Source organism: Mus musculus, chromosome 18, assembly GCF_000001635.26.
Source record: "Mus musculus strain C57BL/6J chromosome 18, GRCm38.p6 C57BL/6J".
Lineage (NCBI taxonomy): Eukaryota > Metazoa > Chordata > Mammalia > Rodentia > Muridae > Mus > Mus musculus.
Genome location: NC_000084.6, coordinates 61,196,230 through 61,219,761, shown reverse-complemented (window position 1 = coordinate 61,219,761; position 23,532 = coordinate 61,196,230). Strand labels below are relative to the sequence as shown.

Genomic DNA, 23,532 nt, shown 5'->3' with positions numbered 1-23,532 from the left:
GTTCAGAACCCCTGCTTAGGGAATAGTATTGCCCTAAGTGTGCTGTCTCCTACACCATTCAACACTCCCAAAAGACATGCCCGTATGGTCAATCCAGTGTAGAGAGACGATCTCTCACCGAGACAATGTTCCCAGATGGTTCTAGGTTGTGTTGATTCGACAATGAAAGTTAACTACCCCACACGCATCACCTCTCTCCCTAAGCCTCTCAACTGTGGGCCATGGTTGTTGTCAGGCTGCCTGGATCACTGTACACAGGTATATATCATAGTCTAAGTTCTTCTTGGGCTTGGATTTTAACGATGTTCTAATTTTAGTATTCTAAGGGGCCTTATAAAAACCAACACACCTTCCATAGTTACTCTTTTATTACAAAAATTTAATACATGCTCTGTAAAAAATAATGGAAAAGAACAATTAAAACCACACATAGTCCTATTGCTCAGAGGTAACATCCGCTTAACAGTGTTGTTGTGGCCCTTTCCAGAGAGGCTCACCTTTAAAAGTCTATTTCCTTTCAACTTGCTCTTTCTCCTGGTGCTTTAACATACCTTTTCTGACTCTACCCTTGTGCTTTCTTGGGTTGTTAATCAGAAATGCACACCACTATCCGTAGGCTAGCAACTTCAGAGACTCTAGAAACATCAGAATTCTCGTTAGTGTGCCTCTCCTACACAAAAAGCAGTAGGAAAGAGCACCCCTTCTCTGTCCAAACCTTATTTTGGCTTCCATGACAGCCCTATGCTGTGCCTATAGACACTGTGGAATGCATGATTATAAACAGTTGCTGGCCCTTGAACTTTGTAAAGGGACTTCATTATAAAGTGGATTACTTCCTTCGTCGTTGTAGAGTGTAATAAACTCTCGGGGGTATTGCACTCATTTAGTACTGTGTACAAAGGTGCCCCTCTCCACCCAATGATAAACATTGGGACTTCTGCACAGGTGAGCTTCACAAAGCTCAGCTCAGCTCAGCGTGTTTGTGGTTTTCGTCCATATCATCATGTGTAGGGGTAGGTCAATCATTATTGTTGCTCTTCAGCTTTTCAGTAATGGCATGAGCAAGTCAGAAATATTCACCTATTGTTTTTAAAGGGGAAAAGAAAAGGATGCCCCTTATTTTGACTGTCATATGACAATCTGACCTTCTCCCAACCAGCTGCCATATCTTACTGGAACACTTTGTTCAAACACTCTTACCCAGTTCTGCACAGTCTGCAGACTGGAAAGTTTTAGTACTGCTTATCACGTCTTGTTATCTTAGCTCAAGGAAGCACCACACCATCTTCCCTCGGCTCCTTCCCGTCACCTCATCCTATCTCCTTGATTGTACTTATTCCTTCTAGAAATTCTCTCAGCTTCTCTCTCTCTCTTGTCATTCCCACTGGACTCTGCCTCCCCACCTGACTGGAAGATTCATTCATGAGGGCAAGGACCTATCAGGATTTATCCTCTAGTCTTCCAGGGTCACCTGGCACATCCTTGGTGTTCAGCCAAGTTATATATATATATATATGCCAGCCTGGGTTTCCAATAGCAATCCATAGGAAACTTTGAGGCCAGCACAAGCTATACAGTAAGGCTCTGTCTCAAAAGCAGAAGGCAAAACAAGACAGAAGGTAGCTAGGCATGGTGTTGAATAGCTGCTATCCTAGGACTTAGGAGGCTGAGGCAGGAGAATGAGAAGTAGAGACAAGCTTATACCATTTAATAAGACCATGACATGCCTGCCATACTATGTCAGTTATTTAAAATTTCCAAACCTCACTGTGCCTACTTATAAAATTAGACTAAGTTTACATGACTATTCTGGAGATAAAATGAGATAATATAATACCATACAATAAATGAGATAATGTAATATATAAGACGAAGCCATGATGTGAACATTAAGCTAAACCATACAAAACTGACAGAAATTTTGTTTCTTTACACAAATGGCAATGTGTTCAGTGTGATAGTAATTAGTCAGCTATTTCTAGTTATTTTGACCATAAAATAATTGTTTCACCATATAGGTAGTGAGCTTCATGCCAATGGTACCAAGTTCTATCTTAGTCACTGCTCTATTGTGAAGAGACACCATGACCAAAGCAACTCTTTTAGAAGAAAGCATTTAGTTGGGCTTAGGTTACAGTTCCAGGGTTTAGTCTATCACGGCAGGGAGCATGGTGGCATGCAGGCAGTCACTAGAGCAGAAGCTTGAGAACTGTATCCTGATCAGTAGAGAGCCTGAGACTGGCATGGGCTTTTGAAACCCCAAAGCTTCCTCTAACACCTTCTCCAACAAAGCCACACCTTCTAATCCTCCTAATCCTTTCAAATAATGCCACTCCCTGATGACTAAGCATTCAAATATATGAGCCTAAGGGATACATTCAAACATGGCAAGGAAAGGATCACCATTTATACCGGAAGCTGGGCTAGGACAGCAGTAAAGAGGCTGTTGCAAGAAGGAAAACGTGTGAGCCATGCTGTGTGATGGGAAGAGGGCGGCCTGAGGTACAGTGGTAACCTTGGCTAATCCCCACGTCACTGGGATTCTCTAGGCATCAGCCAGTGTCCCTGCATGGGACAATTCACTGGTGGTAGGTGCTGCTTTAGCTTGCATTTCCTGACAAAAGACCTTTCTCCCCTGGAGTTGCCAAACCCCACCTCCTCCAGGAAGCCACAGAGGCATTCTTCCCTGAGAGCATAGCTGCCTTTAGAGCTGCTGAACAACCTTTCAGGGCCTCCGCCCCCACTTTACACACACCGGCTCACCCTCAAATGTCACTTACTCTTACCCTTGACCTAGAGTTGATTCCTGTCTGGCCACATGTTACCTAATTTTATTCCAGCTAGATGAGTTTCCTGCTGGGTTTGGAAAATTCTCTGTGTTTTACCTTGAGGGTCTAGCCTGGAGACATGTCTTGCCAAGGCTTGCCCTTATTTTCACCTTGCAGCATTTTTTTTTTCCTCCTTAAGCTCAAATTCTCAAATATATATAATTAGGAACTTTGGGAATATCATAGTTTTCTAGGACAGCAACAAAGTCCTTGAGACTGGGACTTGCAAAGAACAGAGGTTTGTTGAGGTCACAGTTCTAAAATGTTAAGACTACAGTGCTTTGGTAAAGGCCTTCTTAGCTCTTGGCTACCATGGACTGGGAGTGGAAGGGATGAATACAAGAAACCAGAGGTTTTCAAGAGCTTGGCTTACTTGTTTTACGGGATCTGTTGCTTAAGAGTACCTCAGAAATGACATCCCTTTTACAAGGAATGTTCCAGGTATCTATGCCCCACCACCACCCCTTCAAGGTCCCACCACCTCAGCCCCACCACACTAAGGACCAAGGTTCCGGCACATGAAACTCGTTCATAGCAACTCTCAAGAGGTGCAGCCAAAACAGATCGTAAGTACACCTTTGACAACAGCCCAGAAAGACGGCAGGTGAGAACACACGTTTAATCAGCATCCAAGCCAGAGAGAGCTGAGTTGAACCCTGTTCCTCCTGTGAACAATTTTTTTACTTTAGAGGAAGTTACTTAAACGACTGTGTCAGTTTCTTTATTTGCAAATGATAGATAACGGTGACATTTATTAACAGAACTGCTGCAAGGCTGACATATTGAACAACAGACAACAGGGTCTCAGTAAACACAGCTATCAAAAATGATCACGGAAGCCAAGTATGAGGCAGTGTTCATTTGCTTGCTGTTGCTGTGATAAAAACAGCCCTGGCCAAAAGCAACTTAGGGGAAAGGGGCGGCGGGCGGGCGCGCGCGCGGGGGGAGGGGGGTGCTTATCTGACTTCCACTTCCAGGTCACAGTCCCTCATTGAGGGAACTGGAGCAGGGACTGCAGCAGAAGCCACAGAGGAGAGCTGCTCTCGAAGGCCCTGCTTAGCTCCTTTCTGCATCACAGTCCCACCTGCATAGAGAAAACGCTGAGCAGAGTGGGTGGGGCCCTCCGCGGGGCCCTCCCACATCAATTATCAATCTAGGCAATGGCTCACAGAACAGCCACAGGCCAGTTTGGCTACAGCAATTCTTCACTCTAGGTTGTTTGAAGTTGAAAATAAAGAGTAATGAGGTCAAACAGTGACAGGCCCATCTCTCTAACATTTTCTTATTTTCTTTTGAGATAAAGTCTTATATAGCCCAGGCTATCCATTGTCTATCTCCCAAATGTCATCTCACCTGGCTCTCTTCCCTCCTCCCCTGTGCTCCTCCCCTTTTGACGTCTTTGGAGACAGCCGTTCACCTGTTGGTTCACCTGCCTCGGCCTCCCGAATCCTAGAGTTGTGCACTAGCATGCCTGGCTCCTTTTTATTGAAATAAACTTTTATTATTATTTTCTCTCTTCATAGTGCATGAATCATATGGAGGTACATTTTCATGATATAAGAGATTTGGAAAATGCAGACAAATAAGAAGAATACAGCAGTTGTTGCCCAGAGACTTATCTCCCCCCCCCCCCCTTTTCTTATCCTCGTTTTTCCTCCACACCCTCTCCTTTCTTTCTAAAAGTGACTCATCCACCTCAGGCTATCTTCAAACTCTCTACATAGCTGAGGATTCTATGGCTTTGATCCTCCTGCCTCTGGTGCTGGGATTATAGGCATGAGTCACTGTGCACTGCAGGGGATTCAACTCAGAGCTTCGTGCAAGTCAGGCAAGCCCCCAACTGAGCTACATCCTTAGCCCCCATTTTTCTTTCCCGATTATGCAATTTTTGAAACGAAATTGTGTTGTACAATACTTTGTTTTTGGTTTTGGATGGGTTTGTTGTTGTTGTTGTTGTTGTTTTGTTTTTGCTTTGTTTTGTTTTGGTTTTTTGAGACAGAGTTTCTCTGTGTAGTCCCAGCTGTGGTAGAACTGGCTCTGTAGACCAGGCTGGCTTCCAATTTAGAGATCTACCTGGCTCTGTCTCCCAAGTACTGGGATTAAAGGCATCAGCCATCACTGTCTGGCTTACTTTCTAATTTCCTTAATCAAACTCTTGACCAGAAGGAGAACAAGCCCATTTCTAATGCTGTACTATGTTGTCGTGGCTATCTGGCAGAGTTCAACCAAAGAATTCAAAAGCCAATATTTTAATGCCAAGATCACATTTCACTTCAAGTGTCCATCTCCTACAGTTCTTAGCCTGTGTTCCCGAAAGCAACCTGGACACTGTAGCTTGTGACTGCTTATTTTCTCTATCTAAATATTTATAACAAGCGATGTGAACTCCTTCACAGTGGGTATGAGAATCACATTTCTATTTTTTCTCCAAATCAGATTTTATATACTCCAAGTGCCCATCCCACAGTGCTGGCAGGACATTCAATCCCAATCCTGATAACAGATAGTCCACCTTATGATCATGTGACGCTTTGCTTGGCCAGCCCCATAAGAACCTTCTGGCTGATACTCTACGTTGATGGCGTGGTCCCCTGAAATGCACTGAGTCTTCTCTCATCTAGGGCTCAGAAGCCTTGCAGTGCTTGGCCTTCCTAGTATAGGTCCCCCATTCTCTGGAGTACCAACAGCACAGGAGCATAAGAGACGCAGCTACCTCCCCAGTGAAGGAAAATCCCAAAACCGTTTCATTCAAAAAGCCTGCAAAGATTTTTTTCCTTGACCATAGAGAAGGTTCTTTAATTAAAACAAAAAATCGTATTTTTTCCTAGCTAGTTGGCTTTTCCACTCAAAGGAAATTTTCTTCCAAGACTAATCATGGAAATGGTTGCTTTATTAACCCTAAGAATGTTGCTTTTTTTCCCCCTATTATCTAATAGCTCCAAGTGGTCCTGAAAGGCCACACCCCTTTTAGGGACTGAAGGTGAGGGGTGGAGGGGAACTATCTATAGTTATATAAAGAACACTAGCAGAACAGGGACAGAGACCTTGACTCAGGTGCCCAGCACCAAAAAGAAAAGAAAAGAGAAAAAAAATATCCGAATCCCTTCTGAACATCAGTTAAATCTTTACATTGTCTTTAAAAAGTTGCAACATTGTATTATGTGTAGCCTCAACCGAGCACTGATGAGATAAATTGAACAGGGAAGGCAACAGAGGAAGCCGCTGTTGAAGGTGTCTCTAGGAAAGGACAAAATGAATTAGTAACAGGGGCTGTGAGAGAGACTTACTTTTCTCTGATGAAAATCCAGGACTTTTACACATCCTAAGGACATGCTATCCTCAGATTCCCGTTAATCTTTAGTCTAACTTGATTCTGTGTCACCTATTTTTAAAAGCAATGAGACTGACTTTTTTTTTTTTCAAAACGTAAAACAGCTATATAGACCATTAGGAACAGATCATTAAATAGTGAGTCATCCCAACATTAGAGGGCTTTAGAAAACAGTAGCCTGTCCCACTGGGTGGTCAGGAAGTGCTGAGGGGGGAAATCCTGATATGGTCCTTAAATGAAAAGATTCTTTGCCTGCTCATAATGCCCAAGGCTAACATACATCATGAGTTACTCTTTGGTAGAGATGTTTAGGGAAGAATACATTATAACTGATACTTGTTGCTCTCAGGCTGCCCCGCCCAACTTCCAGGACCTGAAGGGCAAATGTTCCGGCTTAGACAGGAGGTGAAAGAGATCTAGGTGCTAAGTTGCCAGGCTGCTGATCCGTTGTTAAAGCAGATTATTAGGGAGCTCGCACAGCTCAGCGGCAGCCTGGAAACTGGTTATCTTCTCCCGGTGAAGGGAAGATGGGTATTCAGACCAAAGTCCAGTTCCCTGGAATGTTTCCCTAGGGAACGGTGAAACCACAGGGAAGAAAAAGCCACAATAGCTGGGAACAGTGAAACGGGAAGAAAAGCCACAATGGCTGACCTACGGCTTCTTTGCCTCAATCCCTGGCACTGGACACAGTTGAGAGTTCTTCGGTTTAGGCATCTAATAGTTTCTCTTAAAATCCATATCTGTCCAACCACTACCTATTGGTGGCAACATTGACAAACAATATCTTCATGAATATTGTGACTCTCAATTTCTTCATCTGTAACAAAGATTGACACAGACTGACAGAAACTAAATTTGGCCAGTCTTTACTGGTTTCTGTTAAGTTCAGGAATGAGAGGAGATTTTTATTCTCTAGGGTTGTGGTTTAAGAAAGTGGGCTTCGCACTCAGCTGTGACCGGGTTATACTCAGTCACTCATTGCTTACAGGACTGCAGCAATCCACCTACTGTCTGAGTCATATTCCTTCACTATACAAAGGGAGTCACAGCCAGCTGTGGTGGCTCACAGCTGTAAGCACTTGGAAGCAGGGTTACTATGAGTTTAAGAACAACTAAGCTGCAGAGTGAGAACTTGTCAAAAACAACAAACAACAAAACAACAACAACAAAACACATCCAACCAACCAACCAACCAATCAAACAACAAAAACAAAAGACGAGGCCTGTTAGATGGTTCTGTCGGTAAAAGTGCTTGCGGGCAAGCCTGACATCCTGAGTTTGGTTCCAGGATCCACATGGTAGAAGAGAGGTGAGAACCAATTAGACCTCCACACACATATCCTCTACCTCAACCCTACAAATAAATGTAATAAAAACTTTTAAAGCATTAGATATTTTAAAAGAAGAAAATCAGAATGCAGTAAGTACTTCCTTAAGCTCTGAGGACTGAGTAAAATGTGTTGAGCTTTGAGAGTGCACACCTTAACCCCAGCACTTGGGACGTAGATACACAAATCTCTCTCCTCCGAGTAGAAGAAATGAACATTTGGGGTAGGGCCAGCACAGAGACCCTTTGATTTTTCTCCTTAACAGTCATGGAAAGGTGTCAACAGGGGTTGGGGTGAAATTTCATATTTATCTTTACACTTCCATTTACAACTTTAAAAGCACTCTCTGGTTTTTGGCTTTTGGGTGGAGAATGAGTCCTGCAGCGAGAGCCTGTGGCCATTCGAAGCCTTCAGAGGCAAGCTGGGCTCGAGGCGCGTCCCCACAGGCCCGAGGATCTTCAGCGACCCAAGAGCTCCAGCCCAGCGCAAGCCCACGCAGTAGATCGCGGGATCCACGGAAGACTCACAGACATTGACGTGTGGCTTGTAGTCCAGAACAGCCAATCGGTAAGAAGCAAGCGGCCGAGGGGCGGGGCTGTCGCCGGCGGGCCCCGGTGATTGGCCAGGGGCCATGCCGCCACGCCACGTGACTGCCACGCCGCGGGCCTTGCCCGGTTACTTCCGCACCTTTACTCCGGTGACTGTGGTCCGCTGCCTCCTCCTCGGGGCCGGGCCATGGGCGGGGACGGTTGCCGGGTATTAAAGGGAGGCTCGCCCGCGGCTGGACTGCCTGTACCCGTGCGGCGGCGATCCCGCAGCCCAGTCTTGCGGGAGGACGCGCCGCGGGAGCCCGTGTACGGCGGCCCGGAGCGTTAAGGTGAGGACGGGAGGCGGGAGGGCAGCGCCGCGATCAGCAGGGCGTCTGCAGCCGAGACAAGGACTGGTGCTGACCTGGCAGACCTGCAGTGGCCCAGGGTTAGCCCGGCCGCCTCGGACCTGATGTGTCCGGGCTGGACCGAAATGCTATCTCCACCTCCCACTCCTAGTTAGAAGCAGAAACCCTTTTTACACGTACTAGAGTTTGAATTCTTTCAGTAGTTAGGTGGACGGACACGCAGAGAAGATACCTAAAATGACTGAGTAAATCCCTGACAGAGCTAGTAAGTGAACCCTACCTCTCCCCAGTGCTGCGTCCTTTTCTCTCACAAATCCCACAAATTGGGGTTCACAGGGATGTAAGCGTTCAGACACCAAGTTCCCTTTTTGGCACTATACTACTGCTACTTCTCCTCTTTGCTCTAGGGCTCTCTTTGGCAGTAGGGGTGGCTGCTAATTGAACCAAAGTCCTCCTCCAAGTATTCTTTTGAGCTATACTCCTAGCCCTAACTCCACGATTTTTTTATGAGACATCTAGAACTAGTGTGATATAGTGTTGGATATAGAAGAAATTTTTGTTTATGGAATTTAAATCAGTAAAAAGTATGGGATAGTTTAAGAATGTTAAGGATTGCAAGAGACAGAGGATAATATCAATTATGTACTGCATAAACACGTCTCTCATGTACCGTACTATTCTGAGGTCTTCATTTATGTGAGGAGGTATTTGGTAGTCTCTCCATTTTACAGGTCAGAAAATTGATGCCGAGTGGTTTTCACCCAGTACCATCAAGCCATTGAATAGTAGTAGCTGGGATCTGAGTGGCTATTGATCTTGCCTATTGATTTGCCAGCTGTGGTCCCAGGCTCACCAGCTCAGCATCACCTGGAATACAGAGCCTTCTGTTTCCTGTGCTTTGCAGGGGCAGGCTCAAGAATCTGCACTTTTATCTGAAATCTATGCTGAAAAATCATTGTATAGTACTGGGATGTGCTGCCTCCTAGAGGAGAAGCTAGAGATGAACATATCTGGGACTTTGGAGATCTCCAAATTGTATTTTAGGATAAGTTTTTAAAAGTAGGCATTATAAGCCTTGAGTGAGCAAAACCCCAAGAAGATGCTTAACAAACTATAGTGTTTTGATGCAGGCTTGGTTTTATGTCTTATGGAAAGAGGTGCCCGCACTTGGTGAGTTAGATTGAGAATAAAGGCAATGCCCTTTTTCCCTCCTGCAAAGCTCTTAAACCATCGTTCGTCCACTTTACAAACACTTGTGAAACACTTACTAGGTGTTATGCAGGCAACCTGGAGTTACAGCTTAAACAGAATAAGTGGAGGAGCTGGAACGATGGCGCAGTGCTTGAGAGAATTTACTGTACCTGCAGAGGATTTGAGTTAGGTTCCCAGATCCACTCGGGATGCCTCACAACCACCTGTAACAGATGAGGTTCTCATACCCTCCTCTGGACTCCAAGGGCACCTGTGCACACACGTGTGTGCGTGCATACACACACACACTCACTCACATATACACATAATTCAAATGAATTTTTTTAAAGATTTATTTTATTTATAGAGTACACTGTCGCTGTCTTCAGACATACCAGAAGAGGGCGCCAGATCCCATTACAGATGGTTGTGAGCCACCATATGGTTGCTGGAAATTGAACTTAAGTCCCTGCTCTTAACCGCTAATAAAAAAAGTTTTTTTTTTTAATTAAAAAGGCATGTACACTATAGCATGCACATATACACACACGACTATAAATTTATTTAATTCTTAATTAAAATATATCATTTCCTCCCTTTGATTTTTTTTTTCCCCTTCAAACCCTCCCATGCCCCCTCACTTATTCTCAAATGCTTGCCTTCTTGTTCTTGGCTACTGTTACATATATCTACAGATGCATACAATATATAAGCTCAGTGTGCTGATATAGCTGCAGTGTGCTGAGTCTGTTTAGTGTTACCTGTCTATGTGTGATTTCAGGGCTGACCATTTAGTACTGGGTAGTACATTTGGAGGCTCATCCCTGGGGAAGGCTAACTCACCCACAGTCAGCATTCCTCAGTTCCCTGGGGTTCTTTGTCTAGGAGTGGAACTCAAGTGAGGGTCCCTCCTTCCGTGTTTATTATTATTAAAGCTACACTTGTCTGTGGGCATAGGACGGTATCTAGAATGCAGTTAGGAGTCATGCTGGATTGGTAAACTGTTGACAGTAAGTCCTTCTCTGAGGACTTACTGAGACTGATGCCTTCACTAGCCCTGAGTAGTTGGCTAGGTTTACTGTATTGGGCATAGATTGCTCCTGTCAGCAGGCCTTAAGTCCAATTAGACAGCTGTTGGTGACTCAAAGATGTGAGTGTCACTACTGCACCCCTAGGGGTGTCTTGCTGTGCCCATCATTGTGGCTCACAGGTAGCCCAGCTGGGTGTGACTGTTGGTTTTTTTTCCCTTCTTTGGAAGCTTGCATGGTTCCATGGACGCTGGTCCTCAGGGAGGCTGCTGTCAGGTCTGATCAAGCTAGGATCCTCTGGGCCCTGTGTCTGAAGTGCACACCAATAGAAACTTACCTCCATGGGCAACAGCAGTAGCCTGTATTGTTTTGGGTGACTCTTGGACTCCATGACTTAGTTAGGGTTTCATTTCTGTGGAGAGACACCATGACCAGGGCAACACTTACAAAGGAAAGCATTTGATTTACAGTTGGCTTACAGTTTCAGAGGTTTCCCCCATGTCATCATGGAGAAACACGGCGGCATGCCGGCATACATGGTCCTGGAGAGCTGAGATCTTGATTCACATGCAGCAGAAGGAGACTGTGTACCACACTGGGAATAGCTTGATCATAGGTGCCCCCACAGTGACACATGTCCACCAACAAGGCCACACTTCCTAACAGTGCCACACCCCATGGGCCAAGCATTCAAACACGAGTCTGTCGGGCCATACCTACTCAAACCGCTACACTGACTAACAAGTTGAAACCTTTATCCTGCTAGTCCCCTCTCTAGGGCTCCACCCCCTCCTCCTAGAGTCCTTTTTGACATTGCCAGTTTCTGTGGTTACTCCGGGTTGTGTATACTCACACATGAAGATCTGGGGCTAGATACCACAGGTGAGAGAGAATATGTGGTGGTCTGGGTCTGTCTGGGTTACCTCCCTCAATGTAATATTTTCTCATTCCATCCATTTACCTGAAATTATCACAATTTCATTTTCTTTACAGCTGAAGAGTATTCCACTGAGTATATGTATCATAGTTTTATTGTCCATTAATGTGTTGAAAGAAAGTGAGATTGTTTCCATTTCCTAGCTATTGTGAACAGAGCAGCAGTGAACATAACTGGAAAGTAAGCCCTCCCTGAGGTCTAGCTTTCATTATTCCCTGCAGCATGGGAAGCAGCCAGTAGTCTTGCCCAGGCTAGACCCAGCTCAGGTCTTCCAGGTAAGCAGCTGTGTAATAGGGTGTTGAATCCCTTCAGGCATATGCAAGGAGTGGCGTAGCTGGGCCATAGGGTAGATTTATTCCTAGCCTTTAAAGAGTGCTCCACACGGATTCTCAGAGGGACTGGATCAGTTTGCTGCCCCACCAATGGACTCCTTCCCCCCAGCCCTTTCCAGCATTTGTTGTAAGTGGTTTGTTAGTGGTAGCCATTCTGATTGGGGTGACATTAAATCTCACAAGCTGTTTTGGTTTGCATTTCCCTCGTTGCCGAGGGTGATGAGCATGATTTAGATGGTTCTTAAACATTTCTAGTTTTCTTTTTCTTTGTCTTTCTTTCTTTTATTTTTTTGAGAACACTGTTCAGATTCCCAAGCCCATTTTTTTTAAATGGGCTTTGTTTTGTTTAGTTTTGTTTTTGACTCTGTTTTTTTGTTTGTTTGGTTGGTTTGGTTTGGTTTTTTTAGTTATTTATATATTCTGGGTCTTACCCTTGTGGTTTGAATATGCTCGGCCCAGGGAGTAGCACCATTAGGAGGTGTAGCCTTGTTAGAGGACGTGTATTGCTTTGAGGGTGAGCTTTGAGACCCTTCTGGCAGCCTGGAAGTCAGCCTGCTCCTGGCTTCCTTTGGATGAAGATGTAGAACTCTCAGCTCCTCCAGTGCCATGCCTGCCTAGTCACTGCCGTACTTCCTGCTATGATGGTAATAGACTGAACTTTAGAACCTGTAAGCCAATTAAACGTTGTTCTTTATAAGCGTTGCCGTGGTCATGGTGTTTGTTCGCAGCAATGGAAACTCTAACTAAGACGCCCCTGTCAGATATGTAGCTGGAAATTCCCTCCCATTCTATGGGCTTCCTGTTCATCCTGTTGTTTCCTTAAGCTGTGCAGAAAGCTTTTTAATATCATGAGGACCCACTTGACAATTACTGACCTTAGTCCTTGGGCAAATGCAGTCCTATTCACAAAGTCCTTTGCTACACTTAGATCTGTAGGACACTGCCTGTGCTTTCTTCTACGAGTTTCAGTATTGCAGGCTTCATAGTGAGGTCTTCAGTCCATTTGGACTTAGGTTTTGTGCAAAGTGATAGATAGGGGTCTGAGTTCACTCTTCTGCATGCAGACACTCAGTTTTCTATTTCCACACCATTGTGAAAGATGCTGCCTTCAAGGTGTGTCTTCTGTGGGGCACATGCTCAGTGTGTATGAGGACCTGGGCTCAAGCCCCAACACTCCACTTGCTCACCTCCGAAGGCTCAGCCCAGCACTGGCTGCTTAACGTTGTTCATGACTGGTGATTGGAACATGGGTACACAGGGGAATAAGAGGCTGCTGGGGTTTGCTCTTAAAGGGCGACTGTACCAGTGTTTCTGTTTAGTAGTAGAACCTTCGTGGGATTCTGAAACATACACAAATATCTGTGTTTTCCAATAGTCTTAGGTGACCCCCAAAGGGGTCAAGACCCTCAGGTTGAGAAGCAGTGTACTCGCTGCCTACTGAGACTTGATGAAAGGACTGGACTGCTGAAATAATGGTGGTAAATCACCAGGTAGGCTGTTCTTGCCCTTCGATGTTCCTGGAAAAGTAGGAAAGTAGACATTGATGAGTGTGGCAATAGGCATCAGATATGTGTCATGTCATGTTTAGGATGAAGATATAGGACATATTTCCAATAACAAGGTAAAATATATATGTTTGTTTGTTTGTTTGTTTCATGTAGCCCTGGCCTCAGACTTAATGTATAGGTTGAGGATAACCTTGAACTGTTGAACCCCTACTTCTACCTCCCAAGTGTTGAGATTATAGGTATGTATTATGTTAGTTATATACAATGTATTTATTCAGCAGCTGCTGAAAGACCAAGAAGTAGGACTCTTTCCAGGACAATCCCTGTAAAGGGGCACTGTAGTCAGGTCTGCCCAGTTTAACCTGACGGTTGTGACACAGATGGCTCAAAATGGATTATACAGCTTACTGGAGTCATGGCTATCTCAAAGAATGTTCCAATGACATTGGTTATGAGATGCTCTGGGGATCTGAAATCTTTCTGTTGAGAGTTTGCTACTCCAGACTTTATAGCACATATCTCAGAGCAGATGAAGAAATTCAGAATCGCTCTATTGACACTAGGCATCGTTCTCCAAGAATACTCTCCTCTCCCGCAAGTCTTGCCGTGGCAGAGACTTTGGGTGTCATTTGCTGCAGGCTGAAGTGCACAAGGACCCGAGTGGTGGTTGGTGTACACATTAGCATACTCACACAGCCATGAGCAGCGGGCTTGCAGGACACAGGCTTGCTTCTGTGCCCGGTCTCTACCGAGTAAGCCTCAGCAGAAAGACCTGTAAAGAAGCATTGAGCATTTGTTGCCAAATTCCAGGGGTTCGAGTCATCAAATCAACCTTATAATTTTTGAGGTTAATAAGATAATTGTATTTGTTTTGTCTGAGTGGCTGATTTGAGGTTTTAGACCGGACTTGAAATAGTGACAGCAAACGAGCTTCTACAGGAACAGTAAGTATATCACCATGGAGACATAGAGGAGCTAGCATGTGTTTCAGTTCTCTGTGTCCTGGTTCTCTGCGTTGTACTGAATCGTCCAGGGTCTGATCATCAGCGTGTGGGCAATGCTGTAATGCCTGAGCGGCATGTCTGTGTGTGCAGGGGACGAGCTCAGACTTAGGGGAAAATGTAAAAACCTGTTTTATATCAGAGGAAAACAAGTAACTATGTAAGTTTTAAAAAGCTATGTCGTGAGACTAGGCATGCGCACTCCTGGGTCTCCACTACTGTGGATCGCCTTAGCTCTTCTTACCCCCCCTCCCCAGTGCCTTCCTTTGCAAGTGTGTTAGGCTGTTGGGTCAGCATTGTAGTTCCCCGCTGAGCCACATACCCAGAGAACTGCAGCTCTGTAGTGTCTTTTTAAAACAAGAAATGACAGCTATAAGAATTTAATTATCGGGTCTAAAAGAAATGGCCTAGCAGACAAGAGCACTGGCTGCTGTTCCAGAGGAGTAAATTCAATTCCCATCACTGACATAATGGCTCACAAGCTTCTGTAATTCCAGAGGACCCAATGCTCACTTCTGGATTCCACAGCCACTGACAGCAAATAACGCACAGACATGCCTGCAGGCAAAGCACACACATACATGAAAGAAAATGAAAGTCCAGCTTAGCATGGCGGTGCATCACTTAAATCCCAGCACGAGGGGGAGGCAAAGGCAAGTGGGTCTCTCTGAGTTTGAAGTCAACCTGGTCTATATAGTTAACAGACCAGCCAAGGCTACATACTGACTAATGTGGATTTTTACATTTTTTTTTAATTTCCAACATTGGTATATTTAAAGATGAATACTGTCCTAATATATCGTTTAAAAAGGACCCTGGGGTGAGGGGTGAGCGTGCAGGCCCTCTCACTCCTGCACATGTGGACACACACTGATCTCAGGTAATAAATTCAGTGTCTCCATCTTTTAAAGGATTCTGTTTTGATTGTGCATTCTAGGCGTAAAATTTCTGCTTTAAAGACATCATCTTCAGGATTCCATCAATTCCAGGACATGTGCTGTAATTCCTGTCTTTGCTCCTCCGTAAGTGATGCGTGGCTGTCTTCAGAAGTGCCCTCTGAGCAGCAGTGATTGGTAAGTGGCGGTGACAGTTGGGGGGTTGCTTTTCTGGGTATTCTCAAGATTTTTGGACCTCTATGGCCTGTTCTCTGTGTTCTTCTTTGGGGGTTTTAATTCTGTGTTTAAATAATTATGCCACATACCAAACTCTCGGCTGTTCTATTACACTTAACATGTCTTTGTTGTTGTTGAGTTGTTTCACATTTGGATAGTTTCTATTGAGCTGTCTTTTGAGTTCATTGAGTCTTTCTTTGACTGGTGAGCCTGTCAAAGGAATTCCCCGTTTCTATTGTCTTTCTCACTTTTAGCACTTCTGTTTGTTTCATTCTTGGTTTACTTTTTCAGACATTTTTTTAAAATTTGCTTTTATTTTCCTTAGCGCCACAGAGGTGAAGTTTGGATCTGGTTATTATTAGTTACAGTGTTTCAGTATTTCTTTTTCTTACCTTAGAAAAATCTCTTGACCAAAGGCTGCTCCAGACAGGAAGTAACTCAGGCAGGCTCAGGAGAGCAGGAAGTGAGAAGACAGACAGACGCTAAGTTAAAGATCAGCCCGCTGGCCTGTTTAAGTTGCTCAGGGTCAGTTGTCCTCTTGATCTGACTCTCCTCCTAAAGACCATCAAAATAATTATTACTTTTCTCTTGTTCAACCCAAATAATGGGTAACTTTTTTGCATCCTGGGTTTGTGAATAAGATGTGGACTCTTATATTGTAACACCTTGATAATGATAGGTCTATAAAACCTGACAAAAGTTCTTTTTTTTCTGTCAATTCAAACTTCCTGAGTTGTCCATCTATTTTGTCTCTATTTGGCCACAATCACGATGTGTTTGTTCTTTGATTGAACATTTCTGTAAACCTGCTAAAGTTCTGTAAACCTCGGTGATACACTTGGTGGTGATCACACTGGTGGACAGAAAGGCAGCCCTTTCCTGCAGGAGCTGCAGAGGCTCCTGCCTGTGTTCCCAGGTACAGAATGCCACAGGGCACAGAGCGAGAACTGCAGTCTTGACAGAGAGGTGGCCATGCTAGGCCAAGCTCAAATTGTGACATGTTCACTGAACAATTTACTCTGCTCCTTCAGGAGCCTGGTTGTTGTTGTTGTTGTTGTTGTTGTTGTTGTTTTGTTTTGTTTTGTTTTTTCCTTGTTGTAAGGCCATTTGTTGTCTTTTTGTTATTATTGTTATCGTTTTGTTCTGTTCTGTTCTAGTTCCTCGTGGTAGGTAGGCCCTTTGGTACTAGAGGAGTAGTTTCAGGGCAGAGATGGAGGGCCTCTTGTTTGTCTTCCAAGTGGAAGTTCTGGGCAACACTATCTCTCTGCTTGGCCTGTGAAGACCATTGGTAGCATATGGAAAGGACAGCGGCTGCCTCACCTCATACTTTTGCTCTGGCTGTGCTAGAATTCGCTCTGTAGACCAGACTGGCCCGGAACTCACAGAGATCCACCTGCCTCTGCCTCCCGAGTGCACCACCATCACCTGGCTCTAGGGATCCAGGAGGATGCACGGGAGAATCCTTAGTGGTTACTGTTTTCTTTCTTGAGAACGTAATTGAGAAGTTCTGTACCAACTTATGATTTATCTTGACTTGTTGTGTTTATAGTCTACTTCTGGCCTTTCTCTAACCTCTCTAAGGCCAGGGCCAATGAGCCTCACTTAAGGAGTAGATATGCAGGTTTTCTGTCCCCAGTTTGGGCATAGTAGCCCATTCTTTTAATTCCAATATGAAGGAGGTAGAGGCAGGTGGATATCTGTGAGTTTGAAGCTAGCTTGATCTGCATGACAAGTTCCAGGTGAGCCAATGCTCTTAGCTCCCCCCAAACTGAATTCTTTAACCTCACAAATGATAAGTATGACTGTTAATATATGTGAGCACTGAGAACTATTTTATAAATTAAGATATTTTCCCCCCCTGGGATAGGAAGTGAACCATCTGTCTCCTGAAATGTCTTCAGAAAATAAAGAGCAGCATGACCTCTCACCGAGGGACTTACCTGAAGAAGCCTTTGGTTTCCCATCTGAGCTCCCCCTGGAGACTCAAAGAAGGTCAGGCACTGACTTGAGGCAGTCTGAGACCGGTCATGGCCGGAGAGCTTTCCGTAGGATCCACATGGAGCTCCGTGAGAAACCAGACACAGACATCAAACAGTTTGTCATCAGAGAGCTCCAGAAGAGTTGCCAGTGCAGCGCAGCCAAAGTCAGAGACGGGGCTTTTGATTTCTTTCCTGTTTTGCGGTGGCTCCCAAAATATGACCTGAAGAAAAACATTTTAGGTGATGTGATGTCTGGCCTGATTGTGGGTATCCTGTTGGTGCCCCAGTCCATTGCTTACTCCCTGCTGGCTGGCCAGGAGCCTATATATGGTCTATATACATCATTTTTTGCCAGCATTATTTATTTCCTGTTTGGTACATCCCGCCACATCTCTGTGGGCATTTTTGGAATACTGTGCCTTATGATTGGTGAGGTTGTTGACCGAGAACTACATAAAGCCTGCCCTGACACTGATGCTACGTCATCTTCGATAGCAGTGTTTTCAAGTGGATGTGTGGTTGTAAACCATACATTAGACGGACTCTGTGATAAAAGCTGCTATGCAATTAAAATTGGCAGCACTGTGACCTTCATGGCTGGAGTTTATCAGGTAAGAAATGGTGAATGTTTAGGCCCGGCATAGTAGCCGAGAGGTACTATGAGGTACTCAAGAGGTAGGGGCAGTGGCAGGGGAGGAGATTGAGGCCAGCCTGGTTTCATAGCAAGGTATAGGACTACATAGTGGGAGCCTGAAGCACTGGGGGAACAAGAAAGGAGGGAGATGTAGCAATTGGTTATTTCTGGCAAAAGCAATCATTATACAAGAAATCTCTGGTATGTAGGCTGCTAGGGATTGTAATAAGGCTACCACTTACTGAGTGCTAAAGAGATGAATGGTAGAGCCCAAAGCCAAACCATACATTCCACTGTAAAATAGGGCTCTTCCTAGACTGCCTCTAAAGCAGCAACAGTCTTTTTCTTTTTTTAAAGATTTATTTATTTATTTTATGTATATGAGTACCCTGTAGCTGTACAGATGGTTGTGAGCCATCATGTGGTTGTTGGGAATTGAACTTGGGACCTTTGGAAGAGCACTCAGTGCTCTTACCTGCTGAGCCATCTGTCCAGCTCCACAACAGTCTTTTATTATTAAAAGGGGGGGAAAAAAAAAAGGACCAGAAAGGGTCCTCAGGCCAACTAGTACAATTCTTATGTTGGAAACACTAGGTTTGCTTAAGATTATGTGTGCCTGATTATTGGCAAAATCACCATGAATAGTCAGACAAGAGGGTGGTGGGCGGGAGGACAGGACAGGGAGCGGGGAAGGGCAAAGAGGACGACCAGGGTCCAGAGTGGTTGGCATTATTTGCTAGCCCCTGCCTTCCCTAGAGAGACGTCTGTTAAATGTAATAGTAACTCTTGGACTGATGAAGGGGGGAAACTTGAGGGCCATCATTTTAGCAGCCAAGAGGCAGGATTATAAATTAAAACCTCCGTGAGTATCCTATAGAACCCACTAATCTGTTGTTCCGATTATGTCCCTGCCTTTAGCAGTCAGAAATCAATACCGGCATTAAAGAAACCTGTTCTCTATTACAGGCGTTTTGAAGCAGGAGAGGAAGGGGAAGAATAGCTGGCTTTATTTGGTATTAGATGAGGTAGGAGAGACGAAGGAAGAGGCAATGGGTTGTATTCCTAGAGTACACATTGACCTCTTAGCCTCACCAAGGAGAAAGAGGTAACAGGACTCTGAGGACACGCGCAGGGAAGGATGTGGCGTTACTGCTAACTCGGATGCACAGCAGAGTGGGACTCAGTTTTCGTGTGAATCTCGTTTTCCTACCAGTTAAATTTTACTTTCAGTTGTAACATGATCCATGCCTGTAATCTTAGCATTTAGGAGGTGGAGGCTGGAGGATCAGGGGTTTTGGGTCATCTTTGGCCAAGTTTAAGGCTACCCTGGGACCATGAGACCTTAACTCCAGAAATAAAAATTAAAAACCTTCAGTTTAATGGTAATAATTGTTAATTTGGAAATAATGTTTTCTAAAGTAGAAGATTTTCTCTGATTTGAGTTTGTTTGCTTTTTGTTGACTGGTTTTCTTTTGTTGAGGTTTTTTGGTTTTTGTGGGGTTTTTTTGTTTGTTTGTTTTTTTGTTTTTGTTTTTTTTGTTTTGAGACAAGGTGACTCCGTGTAGCCATGGCTATCCTGGAACTCGTTCTGTAGAGGAGGCTTACCTTACCTTGACCTCAGATCCACCAGTCTCCCCAGTGTTGGGATTAAAGGTGTGTGCCACCACTGCCTGGCTCCAATTTGAGTTTGTAGACATTTGTTTGGAACCTTGAAAACAATTCTTTTTGGAAGCAGTCTGAATGGTGTTCCAGTTTTGAATTATTGTAGCAGGTAGGAATTCCAAGTCCTTGCTAGAGTTGGGCTAATGAGTTTGATCAGAGAAGCTTCCTTGCATGATCTGGAATGTATGACACAGGAACTATTGGCTGATTGTGTTTCCGGTAGCGCTGGCACTCTGGTGCTCTGACAGTTTGTGGCTGGGTACAGAAGGCTGAGCTGGTACAAAGCCGAGGAGCTCGGCCCCATTTCTGGCTAACGCTTGCATATGCTCCCTTCCAGGTAGCAATGGGCTTCTTTCAAGTGGGCTTTGTCTCTGTCTACCTCTCCGACGCCTTGCTGAGCGGGTTTGTCACTGGCGCCTCCTTCACCATCCTCACGTCTCAGGCCAAGTACCTCCTTGGGCTGAGCCTTCCTCGGAGTCATGGTGTCGGCTCAGTCATTACTACCTGGATCCACATCTTCAGAAACATCCGTAACACCAACATCTGTGATCTCATCACCAGCCTTTTATGTCTTCTGGTCCTCGTGCCATCCAAAGAACTCAATGAGCACTTCAAGGACAAGCTCAAGGCTCCAATTCCGGTCGAGCTCATTGTCGTTGTGGCGGCCACATTGGCTTCTCATTTTGGAAAACTAAATGGGAATTACAATTCCAGTATTGCTGGACACATTCCCACTGGGTTTATGCCACCCAAAGCACCAGACTGGAGCCTCATTCCTAATGTGGCTGTAGATGCAATAGCTATTTCTATCATTGGTTTTGCTATCACTGTATCACTTTCTGAGATGTTTGCCAAGAAACATGGCTACACGGTCAAAGCAAACCAAGAAATGTATGCCATTGGCTTTTGCAATATCATACCTTCCTTCTTCCACTGCATAACTACTAGTGCAGCTCTTGCAAAGACATTGGTTAAAGAGTCAACAGGCTGCCAGACGCAGCTGTCAGCTATAGTGACAGCCCTTGTCCTTTTGTTGGTCCTTCTGGTAATAGCTCCTTTATTCTATTCCCTTCAAAAATGTGTCCTTGGTGTGATCACTATTGTAAATCTCCGGGGCGCACTTCTGAAATTTAGAGACCTGCCAAAGATGTGGAGGCTAAGCAGAATGGATACAGTTATCTGGTTTGTGACTATGCTGTCCTCCGCTCTGTTAAGCACTGAAATAGGCCTGCTGGTTGGGGTTTGTTTTTCAATGTTCTGTGTGATCCTCCGTACTCAGAAGCCAAAGAATTCACTGCTTGGTTTAGAAGAAGAATCTGAAACCTTTGAATCCATTTCCACTTACAAGAACCTTCGGAGCAAGTCCGGCATCAAGGTTTTCCGCTTCATAGCCCCTCTCTACTACATAAACAAAGAGTGCTTTAAATCAGCTTTGTACAAGAAAGCTCTTAACCCAGTCTTGGTAAAGGCAGCTTGGAAAAAGGCAGCAAAGAGAAAACTCAAAGAAGAAATGGTGACCTTTCGTGGGGACCCGGATGAAGTTTCAATGCAGCTTTCCCATGATCCCTTGGAGGTGCACACTATCGTGATCGACTGTAGTGCCATACAGTTTTTAGACACAGCAGGAATCCACACACTGAAAGAAGTTCGCCGGGATTATGAAGCCGTTGGGATCCAGGTTTTACTGGCGCAGTGCAATCCTTCTGTGAGGGATTCCTTGGCCAGAGGAGAATATTGCAAAAAGGAAGAGGAAACCCTTCTCTTCTACAGTCTGTCTGAAGCAGTAGCCTTTGCAGAAGACTCTCAGAATCAGAAAGGGGTGTGTGTTGTCAACGGTCTGAGTCTCTCTGGTGACTGAGAAAGTTAATCTGCATCTTCCTGGTAACTGGGCAAGTTAATAAAAGGAAGAATAGTGTCTTGCCTGTTTCAATGTGGAACGTTTTCTACTGTGAAAGGAGAAAGCCATGCACACTTGAAATAGTTCTTTGAAGCTAGCCTTTCGATAGTCTCATGAGCTTTTGGTTGGGTAGAATCAAAAAGAAGTAAATGTTATGGCTTCCGGCTTATGCAGATAGCATTCTTGGGGTACAGTATAAATGGAATGGAACTGTAAAGCAGCCCCCAACTTAAGTGCCTTACTTTAGGAACTATATATCTGAACTCTGTCCTTCAGGATGCAGAGCGAGGTAACGCCGGGCTTTGCCTGACACACACTGCAGCTCTAGAGAGGGGACGAAGAAAGGAGGCAGCGCTGCTGGTACAGAGGCTGGAAAAGCACAAGGGCCTACGGACCCTGCTGCTGTGTCTCTGTTAGGATTTTGCTCCCCAAACAGTAAGATCTCTTGCTGATAGTTAGAAATCATCATTTTTCCTTTCCTTCATGCAAGAACCGTGCCATAGTCTCATAAGAGAATCTGACCTCACAACCAGCCTGATACTATTGTATAGAACCCATATTGTAAATATCTAATGTCTTAAGTCTTCCCTTTTTATTTAGAATAAGTGGGTAAAGAAAGAGTTTAAAACCAGAATGGCAGTGGAAGTCTTTGTCTCTCTTCATCTCTGTCTTTGTCTTTGAGAACTTGTCTGCTGTTACGCCCTGTCTCACCTTTGACTTATTCTTGTCCCCCCCCCCCCCCCCCCCCCGGGAATCCTTGCTGAGTTGGCATCTCTGAACACCAGTGGCAGAGTTGTCAGAGAAAGCAGAGTATTGGCTCAGCAGCTTCCTAACAGCACTGTGAATGGGCTTGTGGTGCACATTCAAGGAGAGATCGTAAAAAAAAAAAAAAGAATGAACGACAGTTCCCCTTAAGAAATGCCACCCTCCCACCACTGGGGCATCTTAGGCAGTCTTTCTTTATAGAAGTGGCTGTTTATGGATGAGTACAGAGGTGATGGGGTGCTTCCAAAAGGACATCCATCATTACTTTGCAGATGGGAAAGCAGTGTTGATGCTTATGGCCACGCATCCTGTTGGCATATGATAAATATTGATGCCAGTGACCACTTTTAATGCAGGACTTGGAGCCTTCACAGGGCCCTAGATGTACTGGGGTGTCATTCTCAGGAGCTGGCTGCAGGTTAGGAGTTGAGTAGTTTCTTCAGAAAAGGACTTCAACAGGTAAGAAAAGTTCTCCCAAGTGCGGAATAGAGGACTCACATGAGATTAAAACATTTAGCCAAGTTATTAAAGTAACAGTTTCTGAAGTGTAAAATCATTTTTAGCCTGTTCTTACGTGCAAAACAATTTAAAATATTTATGGGAAGCACTCTGTGTAAGGAACCTAGTGAGGTGGAATGCTTTCAGACATTTTACACGTGCGAACTCCAGGAGCTGCCCCTGTGGTTCTCCTAGTGACAGAGCACGCCTGCTTGCCTGTGTGGGAAATAGCTTTCCATGTTTCCAGTAAAAGCTTCAGGGTAGAAAATGTGCATTTCTGGTGGTTATGTTGATAAAATCCACACTGGACTCTGTCCTAGAGTTCTGCAAATGTTGACTGCTGCTGGCTTGTTCTTTTGTCTCCCTAGCTTTATGAATAATTGAAAAAATCACAGTATCCTAGCCATTTTTGAAAATCCCTCTTGCCCTTTCCTCAGGCATGTTGGAATTAAGCCGGTTAGAGATGTTTAATACTCAGAGACAGACTGGTAGGCAGGTACACGGTCAGTGGGGCAGGAGGGGTGTTCAGGAGTTAAGAGCACTTGCTACTCTTGCGGAGGACCCAAGTTCAGTTCCCAGCACCCACATTAGGCAGCTCACAGCCAC

At 44.7% G+C, this 23,532-nt stretch overlaps 1 protein-coding gene and 1 long non-coding RNA gene across 2 annotated transcripts; one reads left to right on the top strand and one right to left on the bottom strand.

Moving 5' to 3' along the window:
- The first annotated feature begins 8,165 nt into the window (after positions 1-8,165).
- On the top strand, positions 8,166-22,908 carry Slc26a2 (solute carrier family 26 (sulfate transporter), member 2). The gene is made up of 4 exons (NM_007885.2): positions 8,166-8,364; positions 15,317-15,452; positions 17,359-18,081; positions 20,104-22,908. The coding sequence occupies exons 3-4, from the start codon at positions 17,383-17,385 to the stop codon at positions 21,622-21,624; spliced, it is 2,220 nt and encodes a 739-aa protein (NP_031911.1). The 5' UTR covers positions 8,166-8,364; positions 15,317-15,452; positions 17,359-17,382; the 3' UTR covers positions 21,625-22,908.
- Gm52353 lies at positions 12,430-16,042 on the bottom strand. Its single transcript, XR_003952644.1, has 3 exons — positions 15,884-16,042; positions 14,071-14,150; positions 12,430-13,387 (listed from the first exon to the last, which is right to left on the bottom strand). It is a non-coding gene; the product is annotated as a predicted gene, 52353 (long non-coding RNA).
- Positions 22,909-23,532: the final 624 nt, after the last annotated feature.

Coding starts and splice junctions, on each gene's coding strand:
- Slc26a2 (NM_007885.2), top strand. CDS start 17,383: ATGTCTTCAGAAAATAAAGAGCAGCATGACCTCTCACCGAGGGACTTA. Junction 18,082..20,103: donor TCATGGCTGGAGTTTATCAG/GTAAGAAATGGT, acceptor GCTCCCTTCCAG/GTAGCAATGGGCTTCTTTCA.